This window comes from Gobio gobio (assembly GCF_949357685.1).
Source record: "Gobio gobio genome assembly, chromosome: 21".
Taxonomy (NCBI): Eukaryota; Metazoa; Chordata; class Actinopteri; order Cypriniformes; family Gobionidae; genus Gobio; species Gobio gobio.
Genome location: NC_137117.1, coordinates 30,333,891 through 30,352,759, shown reverse-complemented (window position 1 = coordinate 30,352,759; position 18,869 = coordinate 30,333,891). Strand labels below are relative to the sequence as shown.

At 37.8% G+C, this 18,869-nt stretch overlaps 1 protein-coding gene across 4 annotated transcripts; it reads right to left on the bottom strand.

Moving 5' to 3' along the window:
* Nucleotides 1–689: 689 nt before the first annotated feature.
* Nucleotides 690–18,857, bottom strand: kif3b (kinesin family member 3B). Of its 4 annotated transcripts, none has more exons than XM_079802358.1 (10): nt 18,707–18,767; nt 16,680–16,890; nt 14,777–16,313; nt 12,948–13,049; nt 12,418–12,540; nt 11,912–12,030; nt 6,815–6,931; nt 3,593–3,698; nt 3,221–3,438; nt 690–2,443 (listed from the first exon to the last, which is right to left on the bottom strand). In XM_079802358.1, the coding sequence occupies exons 3-10, from the start codon at nt 16,217–16,219 to the stop codon at nt 2,335–2,337; spliced, it is 2,337 nt and encodes a 778-aa protein (XP_079658484.1). In that variant the 5' UTR covers nt 16,220–16,313; nt 16,680–16,890; nt 18,707–18,767; the 3' UTR covers nt 690–2,334. The 4 variants fall into 4 exon arrangements, with proteins under 4 accessions (XP_079658484.1, XP_079658483.1, XP_079658482.1 ...); XM_079802357.1 differs by having other exon boundaries at nt 18,591–18,761; XM_079802356.1 differs by lacking the exon at nt 16,680–16,890 and having other exon boundaries at nt 18,591–18,857.
* Between the last annotated feature and the right edge of the window lie 12 nt (nt 18,858–18,869).

The following is an 18,869-nucleotide window of genomic DNA, read 5'->3' as shown; positions in this document are numbered from 1 at the left end:
GAAGGGCATAATTAGCTGTATTAACCAAAACCACTTTTTGTACCAGGCTGTAAAAAAAATAATAATTCTGCTGTAATGTTGGGCATTTTAATATGGGGGAGATACAGATTTGACTCCCTTTTGGAGTCTGTCTCTAACGGCCACTCAATGAATTGCAGTTTAAGTCACTTCCGTGTTGGCTTCAAGAGAGACCGCAGGAGGTTGCCGGTTGGGTTCAACACACTAGCAACGTGGCTCAACTAGGGCTCGCCCCTTTATTTTGCATATGCCTTGGGCAGGAATTATTTAAATGAGTAATAGTTTGGAGATATACAATATGTTTCAGGGAATTCAGAAACAGTGCTTAGCTTACTGATATAGAGAATAACTTCTTTTAAAGTGGACTTTGTAACTTTGCAGACCTTTTTCACGCTCTAACAGCAACATTTCAATAAAAGCAGAGTAGGACCCATTTAAATATTTCAGGAGTTAAGGCAATTAGAGGCAATAGAAAGTCTCATTTTTAAACAAAAGAAAAAAAGCTGGTCAATATATTTTCAAATGATTAAGACATCGAAACCCCCAAGGACCTACAATAGGAGGGCGTTTGGGTGAAACAATGAAAAGTTCTGATTATTTATATTACTTATGGAAGTTAATTTTTTGGTGGAATAAGAGGAGGGAAGGGGGAATCAGCTCTTGCACAGTCAAACATATTAATAATCATTTAATTAACAGATGGTTAGGACATTAAGGTCATCAGCATTCTAAACTCAAATACAAATTCAAAAACATTAACAGAAAAAAATCTGTGTGAACATTAGAAATATTTCTAGTGTGGTTGTTCATCAGCACTGAACTCATGCATCATATGGAAGAAGGTGAAAGTGGAGTATTAGAATGCAGACATATGGTCTCATTTTAGTCTATAATGTTATGTTCTTATGCCATGTTAAAACCTTAAAAATAATATAGACATATGCAATAATACAGCCAAGATGGAGCAGACAGTAATATGAATTAGATTATGCATATTTAAATGAAGCAATTCACACATTTCAACGGGAATACCAGCATCAGGATTTACAGTACACATTCTGATAATCCAAAAACTGTGTTTACTATTTGATGATGTCATTTGCTTGACACAGAACATGAAAATGATACTTAAATCTCATATGCAAAAATAAATTTGTACAGAACTTTAAATAATACATATTTAAAAATAAATCTAAGCAAAGAAAATAAAAACTATCTACAATTGCTTGAATATAAAACCAACTCAGCCAAATAAGTCAGCCTGTTACTCCAAGACTGCATTTATTTTTGTTTATTTCAGTACAACTGCAATGCTAATGCAGATTTATTTACTAACATGTCTCCATATACATAAACCGTATGCTATGACACAAGGGGTAAAATAACCCTACAGTAGCAGCAGGCAATGGTATTACCTTCACTAGTTCAAGGAGGGGTAGTCAAGGTTTGACAGTTCAACAGACAGAAATAAGACTTACTCGTGTCAAACGCGTGTTTACAGATCTCTGTGTGTAACATGTGACCATTAAATACAAGCCTGCCCAACACAACAGACTTCAAGTGTAATTCAAAGCATTCAGGAAACATCCACTGGGGTTTTCGTGTGGATTACAGGTCCTACTATCCAGCTATCAGGGGGGTCAAGGGGACTCTCAGACCACCAGGAGACCTCCTTCTTTACTCAATGAGAATCTAAGGCACCTTGGAACCCTGATAATGTTAGTGTGTGATCAAACCCCCCCCAACTCCTTTCCTTACTGGATACAGCGCTGACTGTGACAGCAGCCAAAGAGACTCAAAGAGTCTTCGAGAAAGGCTTAGAGGTTGTTTCAGGTTTCTGGCCAATCACAAAATGGCCTTACCATTGTCCCAAACCATTTGTTATTCCTACAATTGTAAGACACAAAAACATCCCCACAGTGACAAATCTAACACGTACGGACACAATGCCAAGACCATCTGCTGTCTCAATTACCTCACACACACACACATAAAACATGTAACATCTTGTTCGAGTGCAAACTAAATCGGTGGAACTGATCTTGTGGTGAGCTGTAAGACTTTGAAGATTGCCAAATGTAACTTTTTTGTGCTATAAACACAATGTCAAAGGGACATCTATAAACAAGGTAGTATGAAAGCTCAAGCATTAACTGAAGGCCGATTGATCGGTTTAAATGCCACACCAGGAGGAGCTCGATGAGACGTTCCACCATCTTTAATGCGACTGATTTTGCTTAAACCATCCCATGCCTGGCATTTAAGAACATTAATGCCAAAGCTGGTTAGTTCACATGGTGCAAGTGAAGGCCGGTGTCACTTGGGCACAAGGCCTCGAGATTGTGGATAAAGAGGAGACCCTGAGCCGGATAAAGGGCTGCGAGCTGAAGTTGGAGTGCTCACCTTCTTGCCAGTTTTTGGGCGGCTGTGAGGATTATGGGGGGAAATGAAAAAGTATATTAAGGTAGGATAAAAATAAAAGGGAAGAGGTTGAAGGTAGGGCTGCACGATATTGGCAAAAAAAATGTACATTGCAATATATATTTTTTCTGTTATATACTGTAAATTGCGATATGAATAAATACAGGAATGTTCACCAGAAAACTAAAATAGTGTGATTCTGTTGGGGAGTCCAAAATAAAAATAATTTTAAAAGCTGGAATTTTTTTTTTTTTTTTTTTAAACGTATTAATACTTTTTTAAATGAGAACCATAAAGTATAAAAATAAAAAAATCTCTCCACTTGAGATTGCATAAAGTACATTCCCACGGTTTTTGACCAATTCAGTATAAAATATTAATCATATTTTTTAAATATGTATTATTAAATACAAAATAAATATATTGTAACTGTTGTTCTGTAAAATAAGAAACTGAGTATTTAACAATAAAAAAAATATTAAAATGAAATAGGACAATACTAATATTTACATCCTAATTATTCCATTTTCAAACATTAAACCATGAAGCTTTTATTTTGACGGGTTGCCGGGCAAATGGATGCATGCGCTGCCAGTTTCAGAGTGAAACTCTGCACTTTATCATGGGCTGCACACGTGTGGATGAGCAGTGCCACTCTGGAGCCATATATTTTTAATTCAATTGCAGTCTGCGTGATTTGACAAATCGCACTTAGCCATATTGCGATATCAATTTTATTTGGATATACCGTGCAGCCCTAGTTGGAGGCATCATTTCTCACCCTGACTTTGGTTTTTTGGAAATCCCAGCAGCGGAGGCGCTGAGGCCTGGACTGCAGCCCAGGCTGGCACGGAGGGCAGAGGCGTCTACCTGGATCTCGTCCTCCTCTCTCAGAGCATCCTCCAGAGCCGCAGCCACTTTAGGTGCGATCACCGGCCCCTCGTAGTCTTTTGTGGTCCGTGTGGGCAAATCCAACTCCAGCAGTAAGATATTCTCAGCCTGGAAGACAGAAGGGGAGAATAAAAGATGAAGGCAAAAGAGCAGGGATATGACGTGCATTTGATTCTCCTGTGTTATCTGTGTAAAGAGAGAGGGAGTGTTGTAACTAAAGGCTTTGTGTAGAGCCGGGATTATGGGAACAGTGTCAGCATACCTTGTATCTGACATCGGGCCGCATCAACATGGCCATACGGGCATGCTGACTCAGAGGCCGTCTGTAGCCGACTGCAGAAACAGGCCTTTTCATCATCTGCTGATCACTGAGAAAAACAGAGAAAGAAGAAACATTACAGGGAAAAAAGTGAAGGATGTTGACGGCCATAAAAATATACTTTTCAAATCATTTCCATGTTTCAAGTTTCAGCCTACATACTTTTGTTTATTAATTTTTGAACACCATGTTAGCATCGAGGCTATTTAGATGGCAAATACAAGGTCAATATCACAATCCATCAAATATAAAATCATTACATAAAACATTTCAACTTTACATAAGATAGAAAACCTAAAATACATTCAGGTGACATATTCCAAAATAGTGTCAAAAATATCCATATTTCGATACGGAAATATCTGAAACGATACGATACTCCTTTTCTACAGTATCGATACCAGCTGCGCTCTCCTCTCCTCTCCGACCGACAGCTAGTTGACACGCACCCACCTCTCATTCAGTCCGGTTAAACCTCTGAACACGGCGAACGCGTGTTCTGCTGGATTTTTCCTCATGACTGCGTGTTAGTATTGGTGTGACGGGTCGGAATTTCACGCGGGATTGTTCATAACGTTAATTCTACTGATTCCCGCAGATTTCACGCTCGCATCTGAAGCGCACACACATAGGCTACAGTAATAAAGCCACCTCTGACATACAAGTGCAAAAATGAGCTCCTTTTTCCAGCTTATTAATGGTCAAATTCACTCGAAAAATATCTCAATGCCGATCTCGATGGCAATTATTAACGTAAACACAGTCTTAACCAGTTAAGGAAGAATGAGTAACAGGAACAGTGTTTAGGATCCATGAGTGCGTCGGGTCTTAAAGGGACAGCAGTTATTCATTATTCAAACTACAAAAAGACAAATGATCACTTACTGCTCTTGACTGATTAACTTGTGTAACTCTAATGGATTCATCTGCATTTCATTTTTTATAATGAAGATTATCCAATGTTATTTTAAATTTCATTACTTAGTTTTTTTTTTTATTCAGTTTCTTACCTGAAAACTGTAAGACCCTGTTAGATCATTTGAAATCGAGCTTCCTTGTGCTGTGTGTAAGCTATTGCAACACAATTAGTTCGCAAATATTTGTGAGATAATTGTAATGGTAATTGATCAACGTTTATGAGAAAAAGATTAAAAGCTTTATCATATAAAGTGATCTCTTCAGAATACATTTTAATTGCCTAAACTTTCAAAAAGACGGACAAAAAAAGAAATTATATTAAAAATATCTATTTGACAGTATATGCAGCGTTTTTTTCCCCGTGGTATCGAAAATGGTATTGAATATCGATACTTGTTTAGGTATCGTATCGAAGTTAAAAACTCCAGTATCGTGACAACACTATTCCAAAATATTCCATGTAAACATGTTTCTGAATAAAAATGTTTTCTAGCAATATCATAAAAATTATAGTCCAACACATAGGCGTCGATTTCGGGGGGGACGGGGGGGACACGTACCCACCAGATTTCGTCATGAGTCCTTTTGTACCCACCACTTTTTTTTTTTTTTAAACCTCGAGTTCAATTTTGCGGTGAAGCATTGCTGACACACACATATTATTTTTTCCACTCAATTGTGTCGTAATAACGATATCTTATGTCGTTTTAACTACATCTTTTCTCATAATAACGAGATCTTATGTCGTTTTAACGACATCTTTTGTTGTAAAAACGTTTGAAAAGCAGCAAGCTCCGTAAAATAGGCTCTTCCGCTGCCTGTATCAGTGGCAGTGCCCATAACACGAAATTGTTGTAATGGATTGATGTAGCCTATACAGTTCTTAACAGCCATGGGTAGCAGGTGCCATGGACCGCACATGATTTAGCGTAATGACGGACCCCGGTGCAGCCACAAATATCATAATTATCTATAGGCTAGGCCTACTGTAGCCTAATTGAGACATTCAAGAAATGTATTAAAAAGAAAGACGCTTTCAGCCTTACTCAAAGTAGAGCCCTACATTTCTGCCCGAGCCCGACGGGCCCCAACTACCTCAGACGCGGGCCGGGCTTCTGGCTTTTTTAGGCTATAGGACGGCGCTATGCAACACGCATCGCCGCAAATGAGTAAAGCAAGCCAACACGCAAACTGCCACAAGTGAAACTGAAAATAAGCTAAGTTTTAGATGCTCAAAAGCACAATCATCTTCATTAAAATTAATGAGACTAAATGCTCTTACCAGTGTTTAGGTCGCTCGTTCTCATAATGCGGTCTTTGATGTTGAAAAGAGCTGATGAATAAAATACTCATATCGGTTGATTTTGTTGACATGAACTCCGTTAAATGTGCATATAGCACGGGAATTGAAGATCGTATATATATTCATTTCGCGGAGAGGTGTAGCCTAAGGTAAGACAACCAGCATGTTTTTTATTTTTAATTATTTGTTTAGATTGTGTAGCCCGTTTTGTTTGCGCGCGCCGTTGCGATCTGCCTGCCTCATCTTGTCAAAAATGCCTTTTTACTGTGATGGTGGTGATAATAGGCTAAACGTTTTATGGATTTAATAAGCAAGACAAGTCAAGTGTTGATTTCAGAGGCTAAAGTGTTGGGTTAACTCACTGTCGGCCGCTGGCCGCTTGGTCGTCACTTTAAAAAGCAAAAACTTTAGTTTAACAAACATTAAATGCTTTAAACATTTTTCTAAATTAACTTAATAAAGAAACAAAACGAAATATATCTACTTTGACATTAAAAACAAAACTGAACTATTTTAATGGCTGTAACTAATGTGTAATAGGGAGGATAAAAAAAACACGGGCTCCAGTGGGACTCTGATAATGAAGTGGTAAAAAAAATTGCAAAAATGAAAAATATTAAAGAATTCGCGGGGCGCTTTCGTCGGCATGAGTAAGATCTGTGTTCTATGTGTATCTATGTCTCTCATCTGACATTTTTATTTATTTACATTAGTAAGCTGCAGGACATAGTCTTTCAAAACATGACCTGCGCGAAAGAGAAAAAAAAATGTACCCAGCACTTCTGAAAATGCACTTCTGAATGCGTCTCTGTCTGTCCCCAGCACATTTCAAACCAAACTGACGCCCATGGTCCAACAGATAAGGTTTCACTGTCAAAGGAACTTGACACGAGAGACATCAAGGAGGAACTTCGCCTGTCAATAGAAACCCATGTCCTACATACTTTTGAATACGGGTGATGGGGGTCATTTTCCAGAGGTCATCTTCCTCGTCAAAAGTGGCTCTAGTCACAATCTTGTTCTTCTCCTCCATTGGGATGAAGTTCTCTATGATCAGATGTCTGGTGGGTACAACACATGTTAACAGGTCAATGTTTGTAAACAGGTCACAATTTAAAAATGCAATTCCCTTATAATATCTATGACGCGCAGGGGGGACTGTTGAAGTTATTAATAGAGAAACACAGATGAATGAGAAAGTATAGAGCAGGATGTAATATTAAAAAGAGAGAGAACAGAATTTTTAAAAACTACTTTTTCTCTTCCCTACTATCCAGCATCTCTAGAGGAATTACATCTTAAGACACAACACACACACACACACACACACACACAGACAGTGAAAGCCCAGCAAAAAAGGTTCCCGACCCCTGCCTTAAAATATTTTTGGCATAGTCTTATTAAAAAACAGTGGAGAAAAATAGTTAAAATATTAGTATTTGAAAAAGGTATGGTTACACTATTTTAAGGTGTTCTTGTTACAGTGTAATTATACATTTAACTAATATTAAACAACATCTACTTACAATAGGGTTTGATTTAGGGTTAGTTTCATGTAATTGTTCATAATTTGCTGTTATTACTACAGCAAGTACATGAAACAAGGACACTAATATAAAGTCTTACCAAGGTATGTATGACCAACAAGCAGGTAAAATAACAAACAGTAAGTGATATGACAGAAAAGACTGAGTGATATATATATATATATAAATATAAATATTATACATTTTTCCCCTTTTCTTTATCTTGAACACTCAAGATATTTGCCATTATCCCCAAACTCATTCTGCCAACTGCACTCAAAAGCAGCCTGTCAGATAAATCTTTCCCTAATGGATACTCTACTTCACACAGTACACTAGAGTATTAGTGAGTGTGTGTATTAAACTGTTAACACGTCCAGATTTCCAAGGAGTCCGTCCAACAAAACAACTTCAAAACACTCTGGTTGTGAATGGGATCTGTTAGCGTGTGGTGTCTTGGTCACATTGCGGCATTCCAAAAACTATAGGAACAAAACCGTTAAATCTAGGATGTTTGTGGTCTCTCACCAGACCTGCAAACTCATGAAAATGTAGTGACATGTTTCCTAATTAAATACTTGTAGGGGGGTCTGGGGCAATGCCCCCCAGTAGAACGTTTTTTGTGGTTTTAACATGTAAACGAAGCATTCTGGAGCACTCTGACAAGAAAAATATAATACATGGTGTAAAAATATTTATTCGGAAGTAAAATTCTCATCAGTGTTAAATCAGCTTTTAAATCTGCATATTTGTGATATTTACCCCAGGGCGTTACTTACTTTATAAAGGCAGTTTTTTAACCTTATTAAATGTATGCATCGTCTTTCATGTCAAATTCTTACATTTGATCAATAAATTCAGTTTTAATAATAAGACACTATAGGGTTTTTACCAATCAAATTAAATCATTTAGACTGAAAAAATACAACTACAGCAAATAATGTCATGAGATTGATGAGATTTAAACCTTTGAATATACAAATAAGAAAAAAAATGCAATGATATTTTAAACATAAAACTAAACCGCCAATAGGTGGCAGCAGGTGACCGTCTTAATGAGTGAGTCATTGAGTCGTTCATTCAAACGATTCATTCAAACGCTGAATCATTCAGTAACAAACCACTGCGCTGAGTGTTGCTTTCCTTTGGAACCATTTTTGTCAGTGAAATAGAAAAAAAAAGTCAATTTTGTTTGTTTCTAAAATGTAAGTAACTTAATATTAACTAGGCTACTTGTTTATTGAACCACACAATTCAATGTAACATTTAAAATTGTGAAGATATTCAGCAAAACAGCGCCCTTAGTCAACTCGTGTCATTAACAATATCATAATAAAACTCAAACAATTTCAAACTTTTTACCCCAGTATGTTTTTTCTGTGAGTTTATAGTGGCGTTGTGTTAATTTGTTTTGATTTCTCCACGAATGTCTCTCTCAGGGAGACTTTGTTACCAGAAATACACTATCCCTTATCAATCGCTGTTTACATTGACATGTAATAAAGTCAGAATCATTCTTGCGTTTCTGGTTATTTTATTTTAAGATACTTGTCCCGGACGAAGATCAATGTCGAGCCCTTATAGTCTATGGTCGAGCCCTGTGTTAATTCATGATTAGGTTCTTTCGTTCTGTAAAGCGGAGGTGACCGGTTCATGTGCGCACTTCGCTGCCGTTTGTTTGAACCGAGACGCTACAGTGATCTGTGAATGTCACGCCACATTAGAGCGCCAAACAAGATCGCGACAGCTCGAGAGACGTCTATGGTCTCACTCCAATCTATGGGAAATTAGCCCATTTCCAATTATTATTGTGAAGTTAACAAATGCTTTCAACTTCAACCCCCCCAACCCTGAAAAAAAAACTAATCGAATCTATGCGATTCACATAAATAGTGGAGCGGCTAAGTGATATAATCGTTCAGTTTATGATACAAGCGTGAAAATTGGCATGAGCAGTCTCCATGGGTCACTTGACAAGAAAATTGTCCGAGCCACTTGAAATTTCAAGATGGCGGCCATTTTTCAAGATGGCCGACACCTTAGTGGAGCAGTTAAGTGATATAGTGGTTTATTTGGTGATACAAGCATGAAAATTGGCATGAGCAGTCTCTGATGGTCACTAGACAATAAGCCATCCACAGCTACTTGAAATTTCAAGGTGGCGGCCATTTTTCAAGATGGCCACCACCTTAGTGGAGCAATTAGGCTTAAGAAATCATTTAGTTGGTGATACAAGCATGACAATTGCTTGAGCTGTCTCAAAGGGTCATTTGACAAGAAACCGCCCACAGCAACATAAAATTTCAAGATGGCGGCAATTTTTCTGGATTACTGCTGCCCGCCATGTGGATCTTTAAATGATACATTTTCTCATAGAAATGTATTGGGTTCCTCAAAAGACTTGTCAAGAGAGGTAGTTTGACTGTGTTTTTTCTGACTCCTCACCCATGACCTGTCCAGTTTGGTAAAGCCTGTCAGGAGTTGCCTCCCACCGGCATAGCTCTCAGGGTTCATTGAGGTACACAAGCTCCCCTACCACAACAAGGTAATAGTCACAAGTTTTTTTACATGTTATTAAACATGTCAAATTAATACTGAGAGGTGGGGAAACAAAAATAAGATTAATAAATTAGCATAGTTGTGGTGCTGAACGGACAGTGCACCAAAAAAAATTGAGCAATGACTAATACTGAATGTTAATAAGAACAGATCCAGAGGCAACAGCGACTCTGGCTGACACAGCCATGGAACCATGACAAACAGAAAGTATCTCAAACAATACTAAGGAACTAAACTTAAATAATATATAAATAATATTCTTATTAAATAATGGAACATTTCTTGCAATGGTATCATAACCAGTACGATAATGCTCTCTGTTGAATAAACTCGGATGAATGAGTTTTTCCTTGGTGTCCTGCTGACAAATGAAACATCTGTCCCAGTTAGTTTTCTCAACTGTTATGATGGCTTCTGCCATGTCTGCAACAAATGTATAGGCAGAGGCCGAGGGTTTATCCTTTTACCACCTTTTACCAAGCACTTTGATGTATGGGATACAACTAAGTTCATGCCTTAACCCTACACTTAGTCAGATCGTTCATCCAATGCCATTTATATCCCGTGCGATCTGTACACCATCCGGTTAACTAAAACCCCATAAACCCTGGCTCGGCTCTCCCGCGCTGGCACAACCTGTCAATTCAGGTGCGGCTATCTAACTGTTTTGGGGTAGATTAGACAGCATTTGGGATACTAACTTTACAATTAGCTGACATTGAACCCCACTCTGATTTTAACAGCAGTGATATATCACCAGTGTGCCCTGGTAGTGCAGATATTCACTCTTGTCTAATCTATCTATAATCAACAAATCAACACAACTGTATTTTGATGCGTTAAAAGTTTTTCTTTAGAATAATCTAAAACATATAAAATAAAATGACACCAAATCGTCCTTAATGAAAAAAAAAAAACAATAAATTTCTATCGGAAAATTGATCTTTTGAGGATCCAGGGGTCGGCCATCTTGAAAATAGAAATTTCAAGTGGCTGAGAGTAATCAATCCTTAGAAACAGCTCAAGGCAATTTTCATGCTTGTATCACCAACTAAATGATTTCTTAAGCCTAATTGCTCCACTAAGGTGGTGGCCATCTTGAAAAATGGCCGCCATCTTGAAATTTCAAGTAGCTGTGGATGGCTTATTGTCTAGTGACCATCAGAGACTGCTCATGCCAATTTTCATGCTTGTATCACCAAATAAACCACTATATCACTTAACTGCTCCACTAAGGTGTCGGCCATCTTGAAAAATGGCCGCCATCTTAAAATTTCAAGTGGCTCGGACAATTTTCTCGTCAAGTGATCCATGGAGACTGCTCATGCCAATTTTCACGCTTGTATCATAAACTGAACGATTCTGCGAAACATAAGCACTTAGCCGCTCCACTAAAATGACATATTTTGATTCAAAACGGCAAATTTCGCCACAAAGAGACTAGTTTGCAGGTATGCTCACACTTTGAAAATCTGATAAATCTGATAATATTTTAGTGTCTTAGCTTTCTTAACTTATATTACTGACAGACTGGGAAGAGAGATGCTGTAATATTGTAAAATATGCAAAAAAAAATTGGTTTTTGAACATTTAAGCATAAAAAAATTTCTAGTTGACCCCAAAAACCAAATCAAGACATTGTAAATGGGCATAACATGGCCTCTTTAAAATGCACTTATAGCAAGGATTCTCAAAATATTGGTACCATATTTATTCTCGGTGGATATAAGATATTTTTTTTATACAACAGTTCTTTCTGGTTCTTGAATCGGAGTGACTGATAGCCTTTCCAGCCATGCGATATCCACCCAGTATCGGACACTAAAACCATTTCACCATTTGTAACACTCTGCCTGTGGCGACTATCATGGCAGTCGAGCAAATTTTAAAAATACTACTGTTGTTGTGTTACGAAATGTAGTTCAAAAAAAGATGAGGGTTGGCGGGTCGACATACTTGAGTTTGAGTTCTCTGGTCAGCTCGTTCTGAGTCTGCTCCAGCTCCTGCCTGTATTTGACATGTTCATCCTGGGCGTCCTGAATCTCCGCCTTCACAGACTGTAGCTTGGAAAACAGCTACATGAAAGAGACAGAAACAGACGAGACGTTCATAAAACATTAGGCTCTTTATAGGAATAGGTAAGGCATGTACTCTAAACACTCAAGCAAAAGGAGGTCACATTCAGTCATATATGGATGTAGATGTCCAATCATAGGATGGAGATCTGCCATGAGAGCTGCCCTACTACTAATGACTCCAGAGAATACAGCTAGACTCTAAAAATACATCTGATCACATGCACAAGCAGCTTTTCTAATGCCATTGTAACTTTTGACATGTTCATTTCAACAGTTCCTGTAAGTCATAGTGTTTCCTGCACCACAGAATAAACAAGAAATGTTCAATAAACATAAAGATTTTTATTTGCATAGAAGCAAATATTTATATATAGACCACTATACCTTTTTCAGTTTCTTGGTCTTGATGTCAACTTCCTGCTGCAGTGAGCTGTACGTCTCTTTCAACTCCAGTGTATCTTCATCACGACACTCTATTTCCTGCTGCATCTCCCTTTCCCGCCTTTTCTGCTCACCCACACACATCAGAAATGTTTTAAACATCTTTGCATTTCACATGCCCTAGTGGAAGTGCTCATATTAAGTTAATAACGTCACAATGGCAAGAAAATTACCATGCATGTTTCTAGCCAATCGCCGTTTAGATGAAAATGAGTTGTTGAACACGACAGGCTACATATTGCATCAGAATTTCTATGTAAGGTATGTCATTGCAGCTCCAACTAAACAGACAGGATTGCTAGGTAGAAAAGAATTCATGAATGCTTAAATCAGCATTTTGAAATTCAGCTTCCCAAAATATCCACATCACAAACTATAAGGAGACTCAAATAACCTGTCTTTTTTTAAACAACCTTGAGGACTGAAACACAGTCCAGCTCAAGCCCTATATGGTGTGTTATTGGAAACTGTACCTGTTCAGCTATCTCCTGTCTCTTCAGCTCCAGAATCCTCTGCTGCTCATTGGTGTGGTCGACAATGTTCTTCCCTCCCACAAGCAGCTTGCTCTCCATGGCCTGAGAACAATGAACTGGTTAGCAGATAAGCCAGATGTATGTAAAACAAATGCTATTGAATCTTTAATATGTTTTATTGAGGCTGCGAGTTTGCAGATTGAATTGAACGCGAGGAGACAAAATTAATGAGTAGTAATATGAACAAATTACTCTTTTTTTACCTCTTAACTGTCACCGTCCCGTTGGCGGGACACCTGGCACTCTTTCTTTGATTGCCTTTTTTTCGTATCATATATTTGAGTAATTATCATAAATTAGGTATCATTCGAAAGCTTACGAACTCAAAATTCATCCGGGAAAACCGTTTTGAAATGGTACTTTAAATTCTTCTAGCAGGCTCCTCCCCTAGTGGGCGGTGTCATGTTTCATATTACAATATTTATTTTAACTATTTTATAATCAAAATCTTTTCTAATCTTTACAAAACATATATCGTCGGAAAGGTCTGAGTCTCAGGGTTCCATATTTGGTGACCATTTTGTGATGGAAGTGACATTTGGACAGAAATTTACAGGAAAATTAATAAAAAAAAACAATCAATGGAATTTCAATGACTATTTTTGGTATAGCGCCTAAACAAAATCTCATGGGAACTTCAATTTTTGTGATATCAACTTCAAATTTGGAACACAACTTGGTTAGACATATGGCTTTGATTTTATAGTAATTTTAGATTAAAACATTTTTGTAAAATATATATTTTATATAAAATAAAAAATATTTAGTACAGTATTTATTATTTACAGTAAATTTAAACTTTGATAACTTTGCCACACTTTCATATTTTGAATTGCTTTCACTTCAGCAATAATCTGCTGAGTGTCTGCTTTAAAACAAGACCAAACTTAGGTCTATATTCTATTCTTGAATTACAGCCCTTTAAGTTTGGATAGTGCATTTTTATGTGTATTCTCAAAAAGGGGGGTGACTGTTAAGGGGTTTTTAATGAATCGGTCAAAAGTTTCCCTGACAATACCTCCATTTCCTCAATTAAAAAAAAAAATCATAATTTAAAATTCTATATTTAAACATATCAACATTTATAATTATAATTTTTCATCTATAATTTGTAAATTATTTAATATTTTTAAATAACCTTATAAAAAATATATATATTTTTTTTTACATGCATACATGCGTTTTGGGGGTTTTTCCATCAAATATTACGTTTATCACAAAGACATTTTTTTATAATATCACTACGTCTATTTAAGAAAATAATCATATATACATAACCATTTAAAAGTTTGGGGTCATAAGGGTTTTAAAAAAAATTATAATAATTTTATGCAGCAAGGACACAATCAATTAATCAAAACTTACAGTAAAGACATTTATAATGTTGCAAAATGAATTCTGTTCTGCTGAGATTTCTATTTATCAAAGAAAAAAACATATCACGGTTTCCACAAAAAAAATATTAAGCAACACTTAAGCAGAACAATAAGAAATGTTTCTTGAGCAGCAAATCAGCATATTAGAATGATTTCTGAAGGATCATGTGACACTGAAGACTGATGCTGAAGATTCAGCTTTGCATCACAGGAATAAATAACATTTTATATACATTCAAATAGAAAACATTTATAATAACACTTCACAATTTTACTGGTTTTACTGTATTTTTTAAACAAATAAATGCAGCCCTGCCTTAGTGAGCACTTCTTTCAAAAACATCAAACTCAAGAACAGTGGTGTATTTCATCCCACGGTCTAGATTGTCTAACCTTAACTTTGGCCGCCAGCATCTCTGAAGCCTCCTTCTCTTTGCGAAGATCGTCCATTTTCCTCTCCTTCGCTTTCAGAAGCCGCTGTTTATCGTCTGCCACCAGGCTGTGGTCCTCCATGATGGCCCTCCTCTCCTTCTCCAGCTTCTCCTGTTGCTCACGCCAATAATCTGTGTTGTTCTTATCCGCACCCATTTCTTCCTCTTCATCATCATCCTCCTCATCATCATCATCGTCATCATCATCATCCTCCTCCCCATCCTCTAACTCCTCTCCTCCTTCTCCAACCCTCCTCCTCCTCCTTTTTCTCCTCTTCCTGCCAGACCTTTTCTCCAACTGTTCTTTCAAGCGGGCAATCTCCTCCTGGAACTCCCGGAGCAGGGCATCCTTGGGATCTTCATTGACACGGGGTTTGTTCTTGATGTTTTTGGCGCGGTTTGCATAGCGTAGCGTGGTCAGAGTCTCCTCTACATTGTAGGAAGCCGGTCCAACGTTGGCCACCATAACCGTTCTGGCATTACCACCCAAGGAATCCTGCAGCAGTCTCGTAAGCTTAGAGTCCCGGTACGGGATGTGGGTGCTTCTCCCGTCCACCAGCGCTGAGATGACGTTGCCCAAAGCTGACAGGGAGAGGTTGATTTTGGTGGCTTCTTTCAAGCGCTCCCCCTGAGCCCCAGTTTTGGTCTGTCTTTCACTTCCTGCCAGGTCAACAAGGTTGAGTTTCCCAACCCGAATGTGGTTCTCTCCATCGGGACCCAACTCACTGCACTCAATGGTGATGACGAAGATCGCGTGAGAGCGAGAGCTGTGCTCGTTCATGTTAGTTGCACCAACCGAGCGGTTCTGGTTCCCCACATTCATCACATGCTCAATCTCACGAACACTTTTAGTGACGAACGAAGAGAGGTCTTTAACATAGACGCCCGTATCAGGCCTCTCTTTGAGCTCCAATCGTCGCATCTGGTCCTTGGATAAGAGGTCCCTGATTTCTTCTTGATAAATCTCCAAGTATGAAGCCCTGACCAAGTACTGCTGGTTCTGAGAGCGGGAGATGTGCGTGAAAATGTGTTCAAAGGAGTTCGGAATGACACCCCTTCTGTCAGGGTCGTTTCGCACCCCTTCCATCGTGAAAGTCTTTCCTGTGCCCGTCTGGCCGTATGCAAAGATGGTCCCATTGAAGCCAAACAGTACAGAGTCCACCAATGGACGGAAAGTCTCATCGTAGAGATCCATCTGCTTTGAATTAGAGTCGTAAACGGAATCGAAAGTGAACACTTTGGGGTGCTCATGGGAGGACGCAGCTCGAGGGTTGCGCACGGCCACTTGCCCTGACTTCACATCCACAGAGACCACCCTATCGAAGTTGGCGACTCGCTCCTTCTCGTTCATGGGGCGACAACGCACCACTACCTTAACGGACTCGGCGCTCTTGCTTTTGGACATTTTGTTGCCTTCTGGAGTGCTTTGGTATATCTGCTGGCTTCTCTTAATGAGTTTGTAGTTTATTTCACAGTGATGGTGCTGCCAGCATCAGAGCCTGCAAGACATGACGCAACTCAGTGAAATGACATGTACAAAGCCAAGAGATAAAGATGAATAAACTTGTGTTATAGTTACAGCAAACAAACAGAAAATATACATCTAGTTAACATAGGGGTCAAATCTGCAGTAACCCTTTTTCACAAAAAGACTGAATGATAAGAAAATATTGGTAAACAAATTTAAATCAAGCTTAAATCATACTCATGATTTTGACTTTTTATATCCAATTCCAATATCTACTATTTATGCATTGACTGAATATAATTTGGTCAGAAATAATGTCAGTTACCAACCAAGTGGTTGACCAAATGAACAAAACTAGCAGAATGACTGGGAAGGTTTTTTTTTTTTGGACACATACCATGTTTGTTTTTTGTTTTTGTATTTTTAATCAGCATGAAACTGAAGTTGCAATAGTCTTTTCTTCCCTATTGTGACCAAGGGAAATGGCTTCTCGAACAAGGAAAAATGTAAGGCGGGACTTGATTTTGTCCATCAAGAATTTATTGGATCATTGTTTGCTATTGCTGTGATGTCATGTCATGTGAGTGACAGGTTGTCCAACCCTCGCGCTGAAAAACATAATCAGAGAAGAAAGAGATGGGGCTGTTTAACGATTAATCGCGACTAATCGCATCCAAAATAAAAGTTTGTGTTTACATAATATATCGGTGTACGCTGTTTATAATTATTATGTATATATAAATACACACATTTTTTAAAGAAAAAAAAATCTATTTATATATAATATAAATACATATACAGTATATTATTATTAACTATTTCTTAAATATATACATGTATGCATGTGTATTTATATATACATAATAATTATAAACGGTGCACACAGATTTATTATGTAAACACAAACTGTTATGTTGGACGCGATTAATCGTTAAACAGCACTATAAATTATTTTTATTGATGAATTATATAAAAAAAACGATGTGCACACAGATAAATACTTTATTGTAAATACTGCAACATCCATTAAAATAAGATTGGTCAGATTTTAATTATGATTACTTTAAAGGGTTAGACTTGAAAGGTAGTAAAGACATTGTTAAAACAGTCTCCAGTGACTTCAGTGGTTCAACCTTAATGTCATGAAGCGATGAGAATACTTTTTGTACACAAAAACAAACAAAGTATTCTTGTCGCTTCATTACATTAAGGTTGAACCATTGTAGTCACATGGACTGTTTTAACAATGTCTGTACTACCTTTCTGGGCCTTGAAAGTTGCAATGATGTTTCTGCCAATGTGTGGTTCAGAAAGTCGGATTTCATCAAAAATATTTTGATGTTCCGAAGATGAACGAATGTCTTACGGGTTTGGAACATATGAGGTTTTAATGTTATTAAAACGAGTAATTAGTGAAATTATTTTTATTTTTGGGTGATCTAAAGCTTTAAAGGACTGAGTACCACATACAAGCCATGGTAACTTACCTCAATATCACATTCATTCAGTATAACGGGTGGCTGTAAACAAGCCACAGTAGTTATTTGTAAAGGTTGGGTGGAATAGTTTGAGCTGAAGTTGACCTAGAATAATATTAACGTTACAATGTTTATTACTGTAAGTTTTCGTAGCTTTACAACTAACGTTAGCCAAATAAAGTAACTGTTATAGAGCTGAGGCTAAATGAGAGTGATCCGCTTGATCACGATTAATTGGTTGCTATAACATACAACATACTTACATAATACAAGTCGTTTATGCCACTTCTAAATCCATTTTTTTCCAAACTTGCATAGAAATGACAATATTTAATGCAGCCAATGTTAGGCACTTTACTGTAGCCAAACCAAAAGTATATAAAACGATCTGCTTATACTATTATCATTTATGTTATACGATAAAACACACTCCATTAGCTACTATTAGCCGTAGCAGCCGTGCTAATACCCATTACGCCATCTGATATAATTTAATCTCATATCTGTAAATCTGGTTTAACGGAGTCTGTAACGTTAAATCTCAGTCTCGGTTGTCATGCAATAGCGAGAGATAACGGTGACAAACAGACTAGAAAGTCAAATACGAGATAAGAATTGTCTGTTTGGTTGAAAACGTCATTGTTTCAACTGAAATTGTGATAAGTTATATTCATAGTTAAATAATATAATTTCTTTAATATTAGCGGTCAAGCTGTATAAACGGGTCAATGAAAACGGAGCTCCTCAGAGACTCAAAACAAGCGGCCTGGCAACGGCAAACAAACCGTGTCATTTATACAGCACACATATAGACACATAATGTGACTTACCTCTCCCATCCCCAACGATTTAACCTGTAAACAACGCCGAAGATAGCCGTCGCCTTCATATCCATGAGAAGCACATACCTCTCAAATCTGCCAAGCGTTCAAATATGCAAAATTACCCGTATCTCTCCTCCCGAACTCCGTCAGCCATGTCTGTCCCTGACTGCGAGGACTGGAAAGAGGGAGAGATGTGCTGTGATCCCCCTGCAGGCCGGGATGGAGCTATTGCTGCTGGATCAATCCAGCCTTCAGTTGCACATTTCCAAATGTGCACTATAGATT